General features: G+C 36.6%; 1 protein-coding gene across 2 annotated transcripts; it reads right to left on the minus strand.

Annotated features, from left to right (window-relative positions):
* Positions 1–524: 524 nt before the first annotated feature.
* LOC110452207 (laccase-4-like) lies at positions 525–12,611 on the minus strand. 2 transcript variants are annotated; one of them, XM_021500580.1, is made up of 3 exons: positions 12,489–12,611; positions 3,079–5,089; positions 525–1,376 (listed from the first exon to the last, which is right to left on the minus strand). In XM_021500580.1, exons 2-3 carry the CDS (start codon positions 5,087–5,089, stop codon positions 1,303–1,305), a joined length of 2,085 nt encoding a protein of 694 aa, XP_021356255.1. In that variant the 5' UTR covers positions 12,489–12,611; the 3' UTR covers positions 525–1,302. The 2 variants fall into 2 exon arrangements, with proteins under 2 accessions (XP_021356255.1, XP_021356256.1); XM_021500581.1 differs by lacking the exon at positions 12,489–12,611 and adding an exon at positions 9,558–9,695.
* Between the last annotated feature and the right edge of the window lie 6,403 nt (positions 12,612–19,014).

Genomic DNA, 19,014 nt, shown 5'->3' on the forward strand with positions numbered 1-19,014 from the left:
TTCATTCCTACAGGAAAAGAAAGATTTTAAAGAATAATTTGCTATTTACCCCCTATTTGACCCCGCCCCTCAGGCCCCTGGGGGGCAGACCGTCGGTTTATACGAAGGTGGTTCCCCTTCACACAAGGATGATTTAGACTTAATATGGAACACATCCTTTCATTTCTACAAAAGAAGAAGTATATTAAAGAATTTGCTATATTTCTCTTTTTGGGCCCCGCCCCTCAGTCACCAGGGGAGCCAGACCCACCATTTATACAAAAATGAGTCCCCTTGGCTCAAAGATGCTCAATATAAATTTAGGATAAAATCCTTTAATCCCTACGGTAGAAGAAGGATTTTCAATGTTTTACCTCTATTTCCCCTATTTGGTCCCGCCCCTCTGCCCCCAGGGGGGGGGGGGGGGCACACCCACCGTTTATACAAGATTGAGTCCCCTTGGTCTAAGGATGCTCCAGACCAAATTTAGTCATAATCTACTTTTCCGTTCAGGACTAGTAGAGTTTTAAAGGATAAGTTGACGGACGGACGACGGACGGTGCAGTATGGCATAAGCTTACCATGGTCCTTCGAACCAGGTGAGCTAAAAAGTATCAAACAAACCTTGTCCTCAGATAATACGGTCATTCAAGGGCCATTCCTATAACGATGGTTTTCTGAATTGCTTGCATGTTAACAAATATTTATCAACAATGTCACTTGCTTTTAGAAATATTAATATTGACAGTGTGAAAAATATGTCAATAGTAAAATAAAAATTAACCCTACGCATTAATAATAGTATATCTGGGATTTTTGACGTTGTGGCAAATATAGTTTTGGTTTGTTTTGGTGGTTACGTATATTATCAGTCGTGTCACTTGCTTTATCTTGAATAGATAGTAAAATTTCGTGTGACACAACGAGATGAAATAAAGTGTGCGTACGTAATTCCTGCTGATGGACTCCGTATCATTGGATGGATTTCCGTGTCTGTGTCCTTCTGTCATATAACTAAGTTTATCAAACGATTACTACATTGATTGGGCAAGGATTGCACATCATTTACCTTTTTAATTATAAGACTTTTGTTGATTGTTATTTAAGCAAGACTTGTGTTTGAAATATTAAATTGTTATACCATTAACTCTTATAATTTTTAACGTGCAATATATATATATATATAGTCTATATGTATTCGAATCCAAAATTTATCTTAGTTTTGGAGATGATCATGCAAAAGACTTTTACGAAAATCCGTTCCTTATTTTTGTTTTCCTTTTTGCATTAGCATGCAGAATTTGACACTGTTCCAATTCCTTGTTACATCATAAATTCATTTATTATTCCAATGACAGCCATCCAGCAGAGTATCCAGTCAACTTCCCAGGTAGAACCTAAAAATAGATAAACAATACTGACTGATGAAATTTAATATAAAAATAATAAAAAACAAAATAAAATAAAATATAAACAAATATAGCTAAATATCGCAACAACACACAGAAGCAATATTTGAAATCAACATTGTTACGAAAGATACAATAGAAACTGGGGGATACCAAAACAAAAGGAAAGACATTATATACCACCAAAAAACTGCAGAGTAGATATTTTAAAGACTTCCATGCAGGTTCGGGGAAAGAATAGACTTGCTGTTTCCCACTACATGTCGTAAAAGACGACTAATGTGGGGCACCCTGTAGGATCGGGGATTGAAGTGGTGGTTTGTCTGCAATGGGGCAGAACAGAACGTATAGTATCAGTGGTCCCCTTGACCATAAACATGTATTTAAACTGACGTTACCAAAATATGAATATACATATCGAAAGCATGAACTGACAGTTATATTGAATTCAGAGTAGATATTATAAAGATTCCTATACAGGTTCGGAGAAACATGTCGTACAAGACGACTTATGTGGGGCCCCGGCAGGATCGGGGATTGAAAGTGGTGGTTTGTCTGCAATGGGGCAGAACAGAACGTATAGTATCGGTGGTTCCCTTGACCATAAACATGTATTTAAACTGACGTTACCAAAAAATGAATATACATATCGAAAGCATGAACTGACAGTTATATTGAATACCAAAAATGATTCATTTACCTCCTGAGCTCCACGCATCATAGAATAACTAGTACACCTTTGATAATATTACAAGTACATCTTCGATGATATAGCAATATACCTTTTAAAGTATAATTAGTATAAGTTTAATAATATATCTAGTACATCCAACGTTGTATATATAACTAATACACCTTTGATAAAATAACTAATATACCTTTGCTAATACAACAAGTTTACCTTTATAGATATAACTAATACAACTTTGAGAATATAACTAGTAACCCTTTGATTCTATAACTCATGCACCTTTTTACATAACTTGAAGATAATGGTATGTTTGGTTGAAAGTTACAAAGTTTTTAGAATCAGGGAAAAACGTTTTTAAACATCATATAAGAATCATTATTCTGTGTATATCACTTCGATCGGAACAAGCTGCAACGTCTTTATCATGTCTAGATAAAATGAATTAACAAAAAAATTTGAAAGAAAGATCAACAACAAAATGATTGTAACGGTAACTGTTACATAGTTCCCAAAACTACCACTGCAGTCGAAAGTGATATTAATTGATGTCATTAATCTTTTTGTAATAATACACCTATAAATCAAATTTGACAAAAAATTCAATATCTGAATTTCGACCAATGAGAGGCAGCGCCTGCCGTTTTGAACAAAATTAAAACAAAGAAGAAGAAAAGAAAAGGGATAAAAACAATTAGTCTTAAAACGTTAAATTTTGAGAAGCAAAAAGCCTAATAAAGTAGATATAAACTGCACCGTATGACTAGTTTGTATCGTTGGCTACACTAAATAATATTGAACAAGTAGTACGAGAATACATCAGACCGCCTAAGTCACGAGAAACCTTGGGGACTGTAGAGTCAACCACTTAGAAATATCATTTGAAATACGAAGTGATGAATCACATACTAACGTCCAAAGAATGAAAATGTATTTCAAATATGTTCTTCTTAAAAAAGTGTTTTATGAAAACAGATTCAAAAATAGGAACACGTTACTTACCAGCATCAACTGCCGCTATTGGATCGTTATTTGTTCGAAAGTCTCCACAGATTGGGAAATTCTCTGGTTTTTTGGGATACATATTCGGTGATTCGACGATCACCATCCCCATTCCGTTTGTATTGTGGAGGTCAATGTGGCAATGGAAGAACCAGGCACCAGGGTTATCGGCCTTGAACCTGATGACGACATAACCGTGGGTAGGGACGATGATGGTGTCTTTCTGCGCGGTACGGTTTAGGACTAGTCCGGGAACGTTACCTCCATTCCAGGTCGCGTTTGCCCAAACGGGATTGTTGCAATAACCTTTCGATCCGATATTACACGATATGTCTGGCGTCGAATCATACAGTACACCTTTTGAATCAAATTTCCCGAAACCCATCTTCATGACATAGAATGAATGTCCGTGTAAATGTACCGGATGTGACCATCCCTTTCCGTTCCCCAGGTTGGTCAGTGTGAACTGGTACACCTTTCCATTCAGAATTTCCTGGGTGTATGTGCATGTACATAAATTATTGTCAGCACAGTTAGCAGCACAGGCGGTCGTTAAGCCTTCAGGTTGTGAGAATAGCGGAGAGACTGGCGGTACGAATTGACGACCATTTACTGAACCAGGTCTGAAACCATCCTCTCCTGGAAAAGCGAAATTAAAGAAGAATTCTTGATCAATAGTGGCAACTTCCTCCGGCCTTGAATTAAAATCGTTTGTTCTTGCGTCATTATATGTCAAACAGGTTCCATCTTTATTAGATAGACTTTGGTATGGACAATTGAAATATATGCAATTCGGAGAGCAGCTTAATGCAGCAGCAGCAAGTAGGGCTGCTGGGTTGACGTTGATCCTCGCATTCATATAGTGGATTATAGCTTCGGCTACATGAAATCGACCTTTTTCGAGGGTTTTAGCTACAAGCATGTAATTACTATCCGTCTGGTTTGTGTATATCTTGAAATCATATCTTTCTCCAGGGTTAATTATGAAGGCATTCACGACAAGTTCCTGAATCGCAAAACCGTCAGATGCTATAAGCGTCAGATTGGAATGTCCAGTCACATAAACAAGAAAGGGGTAAAGCGTGGCTGCGCTAATGACTCTGAAAGTGTACCACTTGTCCCTCATTACCTCGAATTGGGTCAAGGGCGCTTCATTGGTTGTGCGATCGCTTCTATGATAGCGACCCTTTCCATTCACAAGGCCAGAATGAAACAAGAACCTACTGTACATTCCTCCATCATTAGAAACAGTTGGCTCGTAGCGAGATCGTATCGATTGATCAAAGACACCATACAGCATGCGTTGATACAATGTTGCAGCATCATCGTCGTGGTTCCAGTCTTGCAGCACAGCCACGTGTTCTGCTCTTGTTGTTGAAGGAAGTTCTTGTTTAGGATAAACAATGAGAGCTCCATACAACCCCATTGTCCGTTGGTCGCCGATGTGAGCGTGGTAAAAGCTGGTGCCATGTGGTTTAGCCTTGAATTTATAAGTGAACTCTTGACCGTGTCCTAGAGGGCATTGAGAAATGAAAGCTACTCCGTCGGCGTATGTGGTCCCTTGTTGATGCATTCCGTGCCAGTGTATCGTTGTGCTATCTGTGTGCATCATGTTACGGACGTGGACGATCACAGTCTGGTCTTCGTACGCCGTGATCATTGGTCCTGGAAAACGACGATTTATAGCAATAACTAATCGAGAGTTGTTTCCATCTGCCGTCAAGATAAATGGTAGTTCATCTAGGTTTTCTATGGTAGACGCTGTATCAAACTCTTTCAGACGACCCTTCAATGAATAAACCAACTTTTGTGACTCTTCGTGCATCATAGTCAAACGGTGTTCAATTGTCAGATAGCACTCGCAAACATCTTGACCTCGATCACATGTCGATGTGAGACAAGCAGGGATTTTCCCACGTCGTGTGTCGTCCCAGTAGTTCTGGCTGTCTGCAAACACGGTGAGCATTACAAGTATAATGCTACTTACATGGTAGACAAGCCTTGAATCCATCTGAAAGATAAGGGAAACATACAATGTAAAAGGACGACTTGTGCAGAATAAACGAAAGAATTGTTATTTTCTCCATGTTATACAACGCACTAAAAATGCAATACTTGCATATCAAATAGAAGCGTGAAAAATGGGAATACAACATTGCAAGAATCTCGAACAAAAAGCGTTTCCTGTGCTGTACGCGCACTATGGGAACCCGAAACAGGTGCAACATTTATTTAAACTTTCGATAACAATGCGTTTGTTTTATAGTGTTTCAGAAATGACTTGCATACCAAGCGTGGTTTTCATTTGTAATCATTTACGATTCAGATAATATGGGAGGAAAAGGAGGCTGCAATATCTGAACAATTCAAAAATTCGTAATTGCTATATACTCATATGATAAACGCTGATATCACAAGATTTGTAAGAAGCATATGTGAAGGTATTTGTCTCTTCAACGCAAGCTACCAAATTATAATGGGTTTATTTGAGAACACCCCAAAACATGGCGAGATTTTAATCTGCACATCAATATTGATCAAATTCAGTTTGCAAATACATGTTGACAAACCTTAGGCTAGGTTAGATCGCCAATGTGATAATGTGTATTAATGCATTTTAATTCTGACTGCCCTATTGTTCTCGGGTGATTTTCCATATCTGCAATCTTGTTTGTAGTCCAATTTGTTTATACGGACACATAACGGGATATCTAAGATAAATTTCTATATCCCCCTTAAATCTAAATAAAAAATCACAGATTTCATTTATCATTAATGTACAGCTACCATGTAAAAATTGAAATATCTAATATTTCCTCAGGTGTTTGAACATTTAAGTACTTACATGTACCTTTAGAATTGAGTTATTACCAAGCGCTTTCATACAATGTCTTTATGGTCGTGCTACCGTGCGTATTCATACAATGTCTTTATGTTTCAGTGAATACATCCTCTCATCACATATTTATACCTTTAACTTTAGTAGAGACACAATTATGATATCTAATTTGACATTCAATTTTAAGGAAGGCACACTGTCCCGGCTCGTTTACGTGGTGGCCTCTATACCATTGTTCTGTATATCTGCACCAATCTTCACTCATGGTCTACAGCTAAATAATGCTCTTTCCGCGGGGAATATGAGTTCGGCGAGTTGGCTTTAAAAGCGTTTATTGTCCTTTTAATTAGTGTTATTGAATAGACACTTTACAATCCTTCGTGAACCAAAGCAGTTAGTTGTATTTTATATAGGATGCATAGGTAATTTGATATAGAAATGAGCCATGTGTACAATACAGATGGTTTTGATATGTTAACCCTTTCACCACCGTAGACCATACTGGACTCATCCCCATAAATACATGGTAGAGTCTACTAAAGTTACCTAGAGGTGAAAGGGTTAATCGTGATGGTTTCTATAAAGGAACCAACCTCTCACATGTTAGTGCATATTTGAATCACTGCCTCAAGTGATACAGGACATTGGCTTATGTATTACGTTACGAAATACACAGAGGATATATAATAGTTTACCATTAAATAATATATAAATCACGAGTATAGCAGAATGTCGGGCTTTTGCACGATTGTGAAGGACATATCGATATATTATGCCTAATCAGTTAAATATATATGGGTATTAAAGCGGAACCGCATTATTTATATTTTTATCTAGTTCATCTTTTCAGTTCCTTTAACAACGGAAATGTTATTGCATGAAAATAGACGGGAGACCAATTACATAGTCGTCATATCAATAACTTCATGATTGACAAAAAAAAAAAGAAAGCGCATGATTTAGAGGATGCAGAAAACGCAATGAAAGAGTTTTAAAAGCTGCCTTAATAATTCGAACAATTCAATTGCCATTTGCTCATGATAAACGCTGCTATCACAACAGAGGTCTGTCAAAATCACAGTACCATGACCCTCAAATGCATGCTACCAAATTCAGGTTGGTTAATCGATAACACCACAACATTGCGAGATTTCAATCTGCACATCGATCACTATTGATAAAATTCAGTTTGCAAATACACATTGACAAACCTTAGGCTAAGTAAGATCGCCAATGTGATATTTAAGCATTGAACTGTTTTTGTATGGTATTTATGATCTGTTTGAATGACACAGCTTTGCAAGCAAACAACATAATGCGCGCTAGCTGTGTGCTGTGACTCATATCAGTAGGTCTGTAACATATGTGTCAGTAGGTCTATAGAATATGTGTATTTCAGACATTTGTAACGAACCCCTGTTGATCAGTGCAGTGTAACAGACGATATTTCTGATAAATTGCATGAGCGTTAAAATTGTTTCCATTGCCGGCATTGGTGATTTCAACCGATGTGCATTTTGTACGATAATGCAGACCTTGGTCTTGTTTTCGTTGTAATAAAAGTGTTTTTTATTTTATTTTTTATTTTGCACATAAATTAACAATGACATTGTCAAATCTCACAATGCCCAGCGATATTTCAGCAGCCGTCATGTTTATTTATATTGGATATTGTAGTTCCGGTCAGTGTTGTATTAATACGCTAAGAATTGTGTCTCGTGATGCATGGTAATTAAAGTCCCATCAACGACACAGCTTTCAAAGTGGCCATATAGTGACAATGCCATGCAAATGTAAATATATGTGTTTTAAGGCATTTGAATTCTAATTGCTTTGTTGTTCTCGGGTGATTCCCATATCTGCACTCTGTTTGTAGCCAAATTTGTTATCCGGATACATGACGAGATATCTAAGATATATTTCTATATCCCCTGTACAACTAAATAAAAAAAAACATCCATCTTCACTACCGGTGTTCAGCTGTATTTTGACAGGACAATCTACACCTTTGAATGCAGTAAATGAAAAGTTAGGTTTTAATTGGTCAATAGCAAAGATGATTCATCCGCACTTTGGTTGATATCACTTTTGAGTGGAAGTTAAATTCTTACCAAGTTGATAGAAACCCCCTATGTCTCAGGTAAAATATGTTAATAACGATGGACATTCATTTTGTGTTATCGTACTGTTGCATCTGGTATCCACTTAATGACTGTTGTGATGAACACGTTATAATATTTCCTATTAAATCAAGGTATAAACATCGATCAAAAGCGACCATGTGTTATTATTCAATTTTATTATCAAATTTCAATATAAGAAAGCCGAGGATGGTAACGATGATGATGACAATAGAAGAAAATACGCCATATACAATAGGTAAAATACGTGAATCAAGTACAGTACCAAATGACGACTGTCTCTTTAAAGTGTTGAAGACCTATGTCCATATAACCCGCCTCCCCAAATTATGCACTCGCCAAAAGTCGTCTATCGATTACAATATCCGTTGTTGTGTTCAAGGGTATACAGGCAAGTCGCATCATTATCGATCAATTAAATTCCAGGTATACATAAAACAAACTTTTGATTAAATCATATGTCTTTCAATCTATACAAACCAGTCTCATCGTTAGCAATCAATAACATACATGTATATCTAGAATCAAACTGTATTGTATTTCGTTCTTCTGTGCAAATATAAAGAACACTGCATATTTATGAAATCTGATACCAACTCGTACCATACTGACATGTTTTTTAGTAAAATACTTGGGAAAACCAAGGCTATAGATGACTGAAAGTTGTTATTCAACTACCGTAACAAAATGGACTGATGGAGCAACTAAATAACTAATAGCATAAAAAAACAACACAATTTGGCACACCGGATCATCGAACGCCAAAATGTGATGCGCGTAACATGGTTCTACCAACCAATTGTGAGCAAAAATATTTCAAATTTTGGAGACCCCAATATATCCAATAAAACGGTATTACACAATTGGATTTTAAATAGCGAGTTTGTTTCGTTATCAAAAAACAAGCTGTTCGACATGTTTTGTCATCACGTGAGCTTGAACGAATCCTAAACGTTACATTTCTGAACACGGAATATCTAGGTAAATAGTGTTACAAACCGGTTCGTAAGCTATAGGCCTAATTAGAGCACTGTAACGTGAAAGTTGCATGGTTACCTCCAGACAGTGTTGTTTATCAAATATGAGCTTGTCTGTGTCATAATGTTAAACTATCCATCGCTTCATTTGTACATATCAATTTAATCAAGATCCACATAAAATACCGATTACATTGTATTTACAATCTAAATTAGAAAATAAGCTTGAGGTTACTACTGTTTGCTTAAGTTTTGAATCATGTACTGTATATCATAAAACGTTTACGGTTTTTAATAAAGGTCTTACTCCTTCTTTCCAATACTGTGACATATGTCAATTGTACAAAATATCATTGTCGCCTTATAACTTTGCGACAGAAGGGGAATCCTCTTTGGTACTTTCTCAATCGGAAAGGCGTTTTGGAGGCTTAGGCGCCGATTCGATCATCGATGGAAGCCACACTGCTATCTTTCATTTTACGATTTTATGTCAGAATTCACAATAATATTTTACATGCTCACCGTGATATTTTGGATCTGTACGTGGATCGTTTACAACACAAATGCTGGCAAGTTCCGTAGCACGCTTCGCCTTCGCAGAATGCAAATACACGGACTTATACTAAGGTCCTAGGAATCAGACATGTCAGTACCCCGACTGTTGATCTGTATAACAAAGCTACGCATAGTTTCCACGAATTAGGCTATGCTCTATTCTCCTTATATGGGCATGCTATATGTTCCTACGGGGATCGAATTTCCTTCCTGGAAAAGTTGGCGGAATGAAAATAATTTTTTGAAACGTATATTTTTTTTTATTCTTGATACTCGAAATCCCATTTGCCGGATTCTATTCTCTATACATGAACAGCTCTCAAAAACTTATGTTAACCAGTTTTTCGTTGAAAACAGATTTTCAAATATAGCCTATGTGGGAATTTCCTACATGTTTGCATTTTATAAACAGCTAACAGCTTTTTCATGGATTTACTAACTACATACTTCATTCATTTTACTCTTCTTCTTATTTTTTTTTGTCTGATGGATAACCGAACTATTTGGTAGTGAGGCGGACCTAACACCACTAATACAAACGAATAGAGTGTATCATATACACACAGATAGGTATATACGATAGGAAATTCTACCCGGGGGTGTAGCATTTGTGTCAGAACCAAGGCTTTAAAGTTTTTTATTCAATTTCTTACCAAGAAATATGTTTTCTGAAACACTTTAAAATGACAACTCGAATATACCAATAAATATTTTATAGTGTTTACATAACGTACAAAATTACCAAATCCATACTCGTTTCTTTTTATTCCCCCGCCTTTGTTTAGAGTTGGACAAATCAGACGGTTTTGTACACGTTTTCCGATGTTTAGATAGTGAACATGTGTTTTAACACTCGTGGCGTATAATGTCGGATATTGCACATTATGTCTAGGCCTTACGACCAAAAGGCAGCTACTTTAAAATTCTGCTGGATATTGCGTGTACACTATCAATTTTGTAATTAAGAAAGTGAAAGCAGAATGTTGAGAGCAACGGGGTTGATCTTTAACAACAATGGAACACACCCATGTGTACGGACAGACGTTTAAAAGACGTCATTGATAGTTTGAAAAAGATTCCATTACAAAATTATAAACATCAACATGTAAACTGTCATTTGTCTTACAGACAGAAATGTGCTTTTGATTCTTTTAGAAGTGATATGTATATTAGTATCAAGGGGGTCTATACAGGTAGAGTGATGGTAGCTATCAATAGAGAGATTGTATGTTTACTGTAAATACATAACATGCTTAATATGTTAACAATTCCAACAATGTAATTGCTATATACTCATGTGATAGACGCTGCTCTCAATACAACATTACCATGACTCTCCGACGCAAGCTACCAAATTATAATGGGTTTATTTAAAAACACCCCTAAACGGGGCAAGATTTCAATCTGCACATCAATTTTGAATCAAATTCAGTTTGCAAATACACATTGACAAACCTTAGGCTAAGTAAGATCGCCAATGTGATACATGTGTGTTAATACATTTTAATTCTGACTGCTTAAGTGTTCTCTGGTGATTTTCCATATCTGTAATATGTTCGTAACCCAATTTGCTATACGGACACATAACGGGCTAAGATAGATTTCTACAACCCCAGTAAATCTAAATAAAAAAACACATCTTTTCATTATCATTAATGTACAGCTACCATGTATAAGTTGAAATGGCAAATATTTCCTCAAGTATTTGAACATTTGACTACTTACCTATCAAATTGACTACGTTCCCTATGAAGATACGCCTAACTGCATTGGTTCACAATTTAGGAGGAGTTACTCATCACTATTATATCCCTTTCCTGCTACATCACCTCCCAAATAGTGTAGTAAGGTAAATATCTTAACATCTGTTAAAAAACATACCAAAAACAACGTCTACACTATCGTTGTTCAGCTCTATTTTGTCAGGAAAATCTACACCACTGAATGCAGTAAATGAATAGTAAGGTTTGAATTGGTCAATAGCAAAGATAATTAATCTGCTATCTCTTAGGTAACAGAAATCATTTTGTGGTATCGTACTGTTGCATTGGGTATCCACTTAATGACTGTATTGATTAACACGTTATGATATTTCCTATTAAATCAAGGAATGAACATTCGTCGACAACGATAGAGACAGTGTGATCATTTGTTATTATGCAACCTTATTATAAATTTCCAATATAAGAAAGCAGACGATGTAAGCGATGATGCTGATAACGAAAATACAGGAAAATACGCTATATACAATAGGTAAATTACGTGAGTAAAGTATGCTACCAAATGACGCCTGTCTCTTCAAAGTGACGAAGACCTATATATAACCTGCCTCCACCCAATTATGCACTCGCTCAAGGGTATGCAGGCAAGTCACATCGTTGTGCATCCAGGTAAGACAAAATACAAGCATTTTCATTTCTGCACACGACATACACTGTTTTGTACTTTTTTAATAGTGTTACAAACCGGTTTGTAATCCATATATTACGAGCACTGTTACGTGATAGTTGCCTAGTTACCTCCGGTCAATGTTGTTTATCACATACGAGCTTGTCTGTTTCATAATGTTAAACTACCCATTGCTTCTTCCACATTAAGTATTGATTCAATATTTTTGCAATCTGAATATGTTGATAAGCTTGAGGTTACTACTGCTTGCTTAAGTTTTGGATAAACCACTGAATACCACAAAGCTTTCACGGTTTTTAACAATGGTCTAAAAAAGATTAATGTCGCTATTAACTTCGCGATAGAGGAAAATACCCTTTCGATAATATCTCAATCAGTAAGTCGGACTTGGAGGCTTAGGCGCCGGTTCGGTCATCGATGGAAGCTACACTGCTATCTTTCCCTTTTCGATTTTATGCCAGAATTCAAAGTAATATTATACATACTCACCGTGATATTTTGGATCTGTACGTTGACCGTTTACAAGTTCCGTAGTACGCTTCGCCTTCGCAGAATGCAAATACACGGAAGTATACTAAGGTCCTAGGAATCAGACATGTAAGTACCCCGACTGTTGAGCTGTATAATAAAGCTACACATAGTTTTCCACGAATTAGGCTATGCTCTATTCTCCTTAAATGGACATGTTATATGTTCCACCAGGGATCAAATATCCTTCCTGGAAAAGTTGGCGGCATGAAAATTATTTCTTGAAACACAGATTTTCAAATATAGCCTATGTGGGAATTCCCTACATGTTTGCCTTTTATAAACCGCTAACAGCTTTTTCGTGGATTTACTAACTACATACTACATTCCCTCTACTCTTCTTCCTATATTTTTTTTGTCTGCTGAATAACCGAACTATTTGGTAGTGATGCGGACCTATAACCACTAATACAAACGAATAGAGTGTACCATATACACACAGATAGGTATGAAGGATAGAACAATCTACCTGGGGTGAAGCATTTATGTCAGAACCAAGGCTTCAACGCTTTTTATTCAATTTCTTACAAAGGGATTTGTATTCTTAAACACTTTAAAATGACAACTCGAATAAACCATTAGATATTTTAGAGTTTCTACATACCCTACAAATTTACCAAATCCATACTCGTTTCTTTTTATTCCTCCGCCTTTGTTTAGAGTATATCCGATCTTTATCGATCAATGACAAACAGGTAAACCTTGAATCAAACTGTATAGTATTTATTTCTTTTGTGTAGCCATATGAGACGAAATATAAGCATATTCATTGAATCTGATATCAACTCGTACCATATTGACATGATTTTAGTAAAATACTTGGGTACAAAGGCTATAGGTGACTGAGTGCTGTCACTTAGCCGTACAACCTTAGAATGGACTGATTGAGCAACTAAATAACTAAAAGCATCGGAAAGCAACATATTTTGGCATACTGGATCATTGAACGCCAAAATTTGACAATCTTAAATTCTCCAACCAATTTTGAGAAAAAATACCAAATTATGGCGACGCCAATATATCCAAAAGAACGGTATTACACAACTGATTTTAAATAGCGGTTTTGTTACGTTACCATAGTACCAGCTGTTAGACATGTTTTGTCATAACATGCGCTTGAATGAATCCTAAACGTTACATTTCTGCACACGACAGAACACTGTTTTGTACTTTATAAATAGTGTTACAAACCGGTTTGTAATCTATATTTATAGCACTGTAACGTGATAATTTCCAGTCAATGTTGTTTATCAAATATGAGTTTTTCTGTTTCATGATGGTAAACTATCCATCGCTTCTTCCACATAAAGTATTGATCCATGTGTACGGACATATGTTAAGAAGACGTCATTGATAGTTTGAAAAAAGATTCCATTACAAAATTATAACCTTAAACATGTAAAAAGCAATTTGTCTTACAGACAGAAATGTGCATTTGATTCTTTAAGAAGTGATATTTATATCATTATCAAGGAGGTCTATAAAGGTAGAGTGGTGGTAGGTATCGATAGAGATTTCTATGTTTAATGTATATACATAACATGCTTAAAGATGATGAATCTAACCCTACGGTAAGTGACGATTTCGATGTAAAACCCGTTCATCAATTGACTAATATTTACACATGAAGCATGGATACATGAAGAAGATAGTTAATATTGTCAATTTTATGCATTCAACGAATTTCTTTATTATAAGTTTAGCCTATCCTATAGCATATTCATAGATGACGTCGACATCTTCTCGCATTATGTCGACATATGTACCTCGCAAGTCGACAGTCGATGGTAGAAATATGCCACCATAATATAGAAAACAAAAACTGCACGGTTATATATGTTGAATCCTAGGGGTCCTGGGATCTGAAGTTTATCCCTATAGTAGGCAACCATTCTAGTTCGACTCAGCGTAAACGTTTAGATCAACTCCTTAACCCTTTACGTACAAGTGTAAGCAGATTGATTTTGTTTTTCTTGGTCGTTTATCTAAGCAGGTACAACATAATTCTTAACTTGTTTCCTTGATGTTTTAAGTTCAGACACTAATATACCAGAATATCTTGGCATAGCGCCTGTCAATCATTGGTGAAACAATAAAACGAGAAATGTTGATTTTCGCTTTAGTAATGAATGTACACTTAAAGCTCTTGACACTCTTCTGAATCTTTTTTTTTTTTTTTTCAACATGAATATTTTCAATAGATTGAAAATACTGCCATGGGTACTTACGTAGTCCCTACATATGCAACCATAGCTCTGGGATACCTGTAGTATCTTAGTTTTGGCTAGTTAACTCATTATGGTTTGGAATCTAAGAAACGGATTAATATATAGATATTCAAATTGTAGTGCTGCATAATTCATTGTGTGCCAAATTTCGTCTTTTTTGACGAAAAACGAAGACAAGAAAATATTTTTTGGAAAAGTAGATTAACAAAGAATCCAATTTTAAAGACTTATGGCAAGTCAATATGTATATTTATACACACATTTTAATGACGTCTACGTACACATAAGTATTGATGCACGGACTAAATTGAATATGTATGTAACGGATTTGTAGTCAGATCAGCAGGAAGTGAAAATAATGCCGTTTAACGCTTATGTTTACATTCTTTTGACCAAAATACAGATATTCCCTGATATTTTTGTATCTTGAAGTACAAATGTATCCTGGTATAATCTGACATCACTAAAATGTTTGTTTTTTATGGTTGTCTCATGCTATTGATCAATTTCAAAATGACGCTGCTAAAGCTGCGTTCTAAGCTCATACAAAGTCAGAGAAGATAACCAAGTATCTTTCCAAGGAAAAAAATGACAATTTTCAGCTTTTGTTTGCAGATATCCTGTATCAGAATATTTTGTTCCTGAGGGAATTTCATTATTTTCCACCTAAGTAATGGGGAAATGTCGAAAATTGAGAAAAATCAACATTTATCAAAATGACACTTTTTTCTCAGTAAGAGCAAATTTACATTATTACACTGTTTCAAAGTGATACAAAGTCAGAGAAGATAGCCATGTAATTTTCGGAGGAGAAATTTGAAAATTGTGTTTTTTGTAAAAAAAATTATAACTGTTATTAGGGTGTATACTGCAACTTGTAATACAATGTTCTTGATAAAAATGAAAAATTCGAGATTTCAACTAGTTTCAGACTAAATATTTGTCCGTTAACTGGAATAAGTGGTAGGTTTGAAGATGAACCAGAATATTTTGTTTCAAAGGGAATTTTCCACCTTATTAAGGGGGAAAATGATGAAATTTGAGAAAATAAACATTTTACCATTTTTTTTTTCGAAAATCGCAAATTGCAGTATTGACTGTTTCATGGTGATACAAAGTCAGAGAAGATAACCATGTAACTTTTAGAAATATGAAAAATTGTGGTTTTTGTCAAATTTTTTTCTTTTTTTTTTTCGGTATTAGTTTGTATATTGCGACTTGTAATACTTGATAAAAATGAAAACTGCGAGATTTCAACTAGTTTCAGACTAAATATTTGTCCCTTAAGTGAAATAAGTGTTTAATTTGAAGATATAGCAGATTTTTTTTTTGTTTCTAGGGGAATTTGACTATTTCCACCTTAGGAATGGGGAAAATGAGGAACATTAAGAAAAGTCAACATTTATCAAAGGGCCGGTTTCCAAAACGGCCCCTTCTCTGATTCAAATATCCTGGCCATGCCGTTGTGGTCACAAATCTATAAAGTATAAAGATTTAGGTCACTTGGTTTGTTTTTTATGGCTCCTCAAAGTTGTACCTTTCAGAAGCTGTCTAAGTGTTGATAAAATGTGCATGTTATGTAAAATATTAATGAAAATCTAATCAAATGATGGTCACCGTAAAGAATACATTCATGGCATGATTGTGACAAAAAATCATGTTTCCATCGCGCCATTTGGCTGTTTTATGGAAGAAACAATCTCAAAAATGCCATTTTCGATGATAACATTTTAGACACAAAAACTGTGTTTTTTAGAGAATACACCCTTTTATGGGCGTTGGATGCAAACCAATTTTTATCCTATTAAACAGTACGTAATATGCTATTGATGAGAGGAAAAATCATCAAAATGTAAGTGGTGGAACATTTTCAAATGTTGGGTTGAATTAGCCTATGGTTGAATTGCCGATTTTCGACTTTCTTTAGATAATTAACAAAAAAACGAGAGTATTTGCTCGGTATGTTGAGAATATGTACACAGATATGAAAAAAAGTGAGAGAAACACTTTTTCATAAAAAAAATCCAAGATGGCTACTTCACAAGTCCCCGTGGTTGAAGACATTGGCTGACAAATAGACAGAACAACAAACAAAACGTGTTCCTTATGATTTTGGTTGGTTTTCGCATTTACGGGAGTGTTCATAGCTACGGGCGATTGTATAATACCTATATTTATAAGTTTGGTTAGTCACATGGTAACGGGGATCTTTCATATCGAGCCCCAAACATACTTTCGACATATGCACTCCGTTGCCGCATGGAAAACTATTTCAAGTTTTGTCGGAATTTCTTTACCTGTGGTTGTAATGGTCGAGGGTTTTCCAGCGTCCTGTAATACCCAAGGTAGTACAAGATACTGGAGATGTGCGCACACATTCCCATCGTTCTCTCTCCAACTGGGCACTGGCAGTAGTAGTCCTTTATTGGGGCCTCAACATCGGGTGAAACGGTGAACCGTATCCAAACGTTATATTTCGTTTGGCTTTTGTGTCGAGAATGTATTTGACATCGGAGAAGGTCTGGGGAGTGCTGGTAAAGCCACACCTCATAGTCTCCGTCATCACTTAAATGTTCGGCGATGTAACCAGGAGCCAGAGATATCTGATACGTTCCACACGTAATGGTTCTCAAGTAATCAAGATCGAGACGGGGAAACAGTACGGAAGATGCATCCATCTTGACAAACTCGGACCTTGCCCGTCTAGATAGATCCGGATCTGTCTTGACTCTCTGAGCTAAACCATTCGGTGTTGTCAAACGGTCCTTCATACGTTCAGCCATTAGCCTATCTTTGGCATCTCTCTCTGGAGATCTCTGGTAGATCGGTCCTCTAATACCATTCAGACAGGCTGTGACGGTTCGAAGCAAAGCCTCGATGACATTGATAAAGCTGTTAGACACCAATTGCGTTCGGAAGAACGTCCAGTGTTTCAGACGACCATGATAGGATTCCACAATCCACCTCGATTTGGTGATAGTTCTGTCAAGATTTGCTTGGACGTCAGAATGTTGACTTTGACCGGGTTTCAGGTATGACGGCATGCTAGCATTGAGGCCAGAGGCTTCGAGAACTGGTAGGACATCTCTAAAACCTCGGTCAACGACAACGTTGTCGTCTGGTTGTAGCCAAGTAACTAGCTTGTCCATGACTTTTTTTGTAATTGTAGCATCATTTTCGCTGCCAGTGAATGGTCCTACTGTGTCCAGAATGTAGCCATCTGGTAAGGCGATGCTCATGAATTTGAGATAGTTTCTCTTCTTCTGGCCACAGTAGGACATTCTCTGGAGCTTGTGGTCGGAGCTTTTCTGGATATAAATATAGGTGCCATCTAATATGGCAGTGGCTTTATCTCCAAAAAATGCTTCTGAAAAGACAGTATTGTGCCCGAGCAACTGTTCTCTTGTCAAGTGATCCGGACCTAGAAATTGTGGGACTATCGATGTGTCTAATGCCTGTACTATGGAGTGGAAAGTTTTGGACACACTTGACTTGGAAATTCCAAAAAGAGAAGAACACTGACTCCAGGAAATGTCGGTTTTCAGTTTTACCCAGAACAGTAATAGAGCATCGTGTGTAGTCTTGGTATATATACCAGATGAAAGATATGGGGAACAGTGCGAGTGGATTTCGAGGAACTGATCTTTGGACCAACCTGTCCAGGCCATGCATGCCGAGTCATCAAGAGAAGAAAAGCTTATTGTAAACGCAGACTGGTTCTGTGAAAGGACGTGCGACACCTCTAGGAGGTCATTAATGATTTCGGACGATTTTGATGGTAACTGAGATTCCAAGGAACCTCTACCATCAAGGACAACCTCTGTAGACGGATCTAAGTCGTTACCAATAAGGTGAATGGAGCAGACGCGGGATGAGGTGGGACACCACAGTTTGTGTGAATAGATCAGGTGATGTCTTGCACGTTTTGGTAAGACTGATGATTTTGTTCCATTTCTTGCAAAGGTAACAAGACAGAGACAGCATTTTTTGTGTGAAGATGATCCATTCAAAAGATCATGAAGGGTCAGCAACGGCAGGATATGGGACGGGGAGTCGTCTTCTTCCTCTATTTCCTGGTTCTGCTCGGGTTCAGGTTCAGGCTGATTTTTGTTCCGAAGATACTTCATGTAGCACTTCTGGCAAATAAGTGCTTGTTCCTTTGCTGACATCAATCCTTGTTGCACCAGCGTATCTAGGAGCCATTTATATTGTGGACTATTTACATTGCGTGCACTTCTGTTCTTATTGCCACTACGTTT

The sequence above is a fragment of the Mizuhopecten yessoensis genome, unplaced genomic scaffold (assembly GCF_002113885.1).
Source record: "Mizuhopecten yessoensis strain PY_sf001 unplaced genomic scaffold, ASM211388v2 scaffold6483, whole genome shotgun sequence".
Lineage (NCBI taxonomy): Eukaryota > Metazoa > Mollusca > Bivalvia > Pectinida > Pectinidae > Mizuhopecten > Mizuhopecten yessoensis.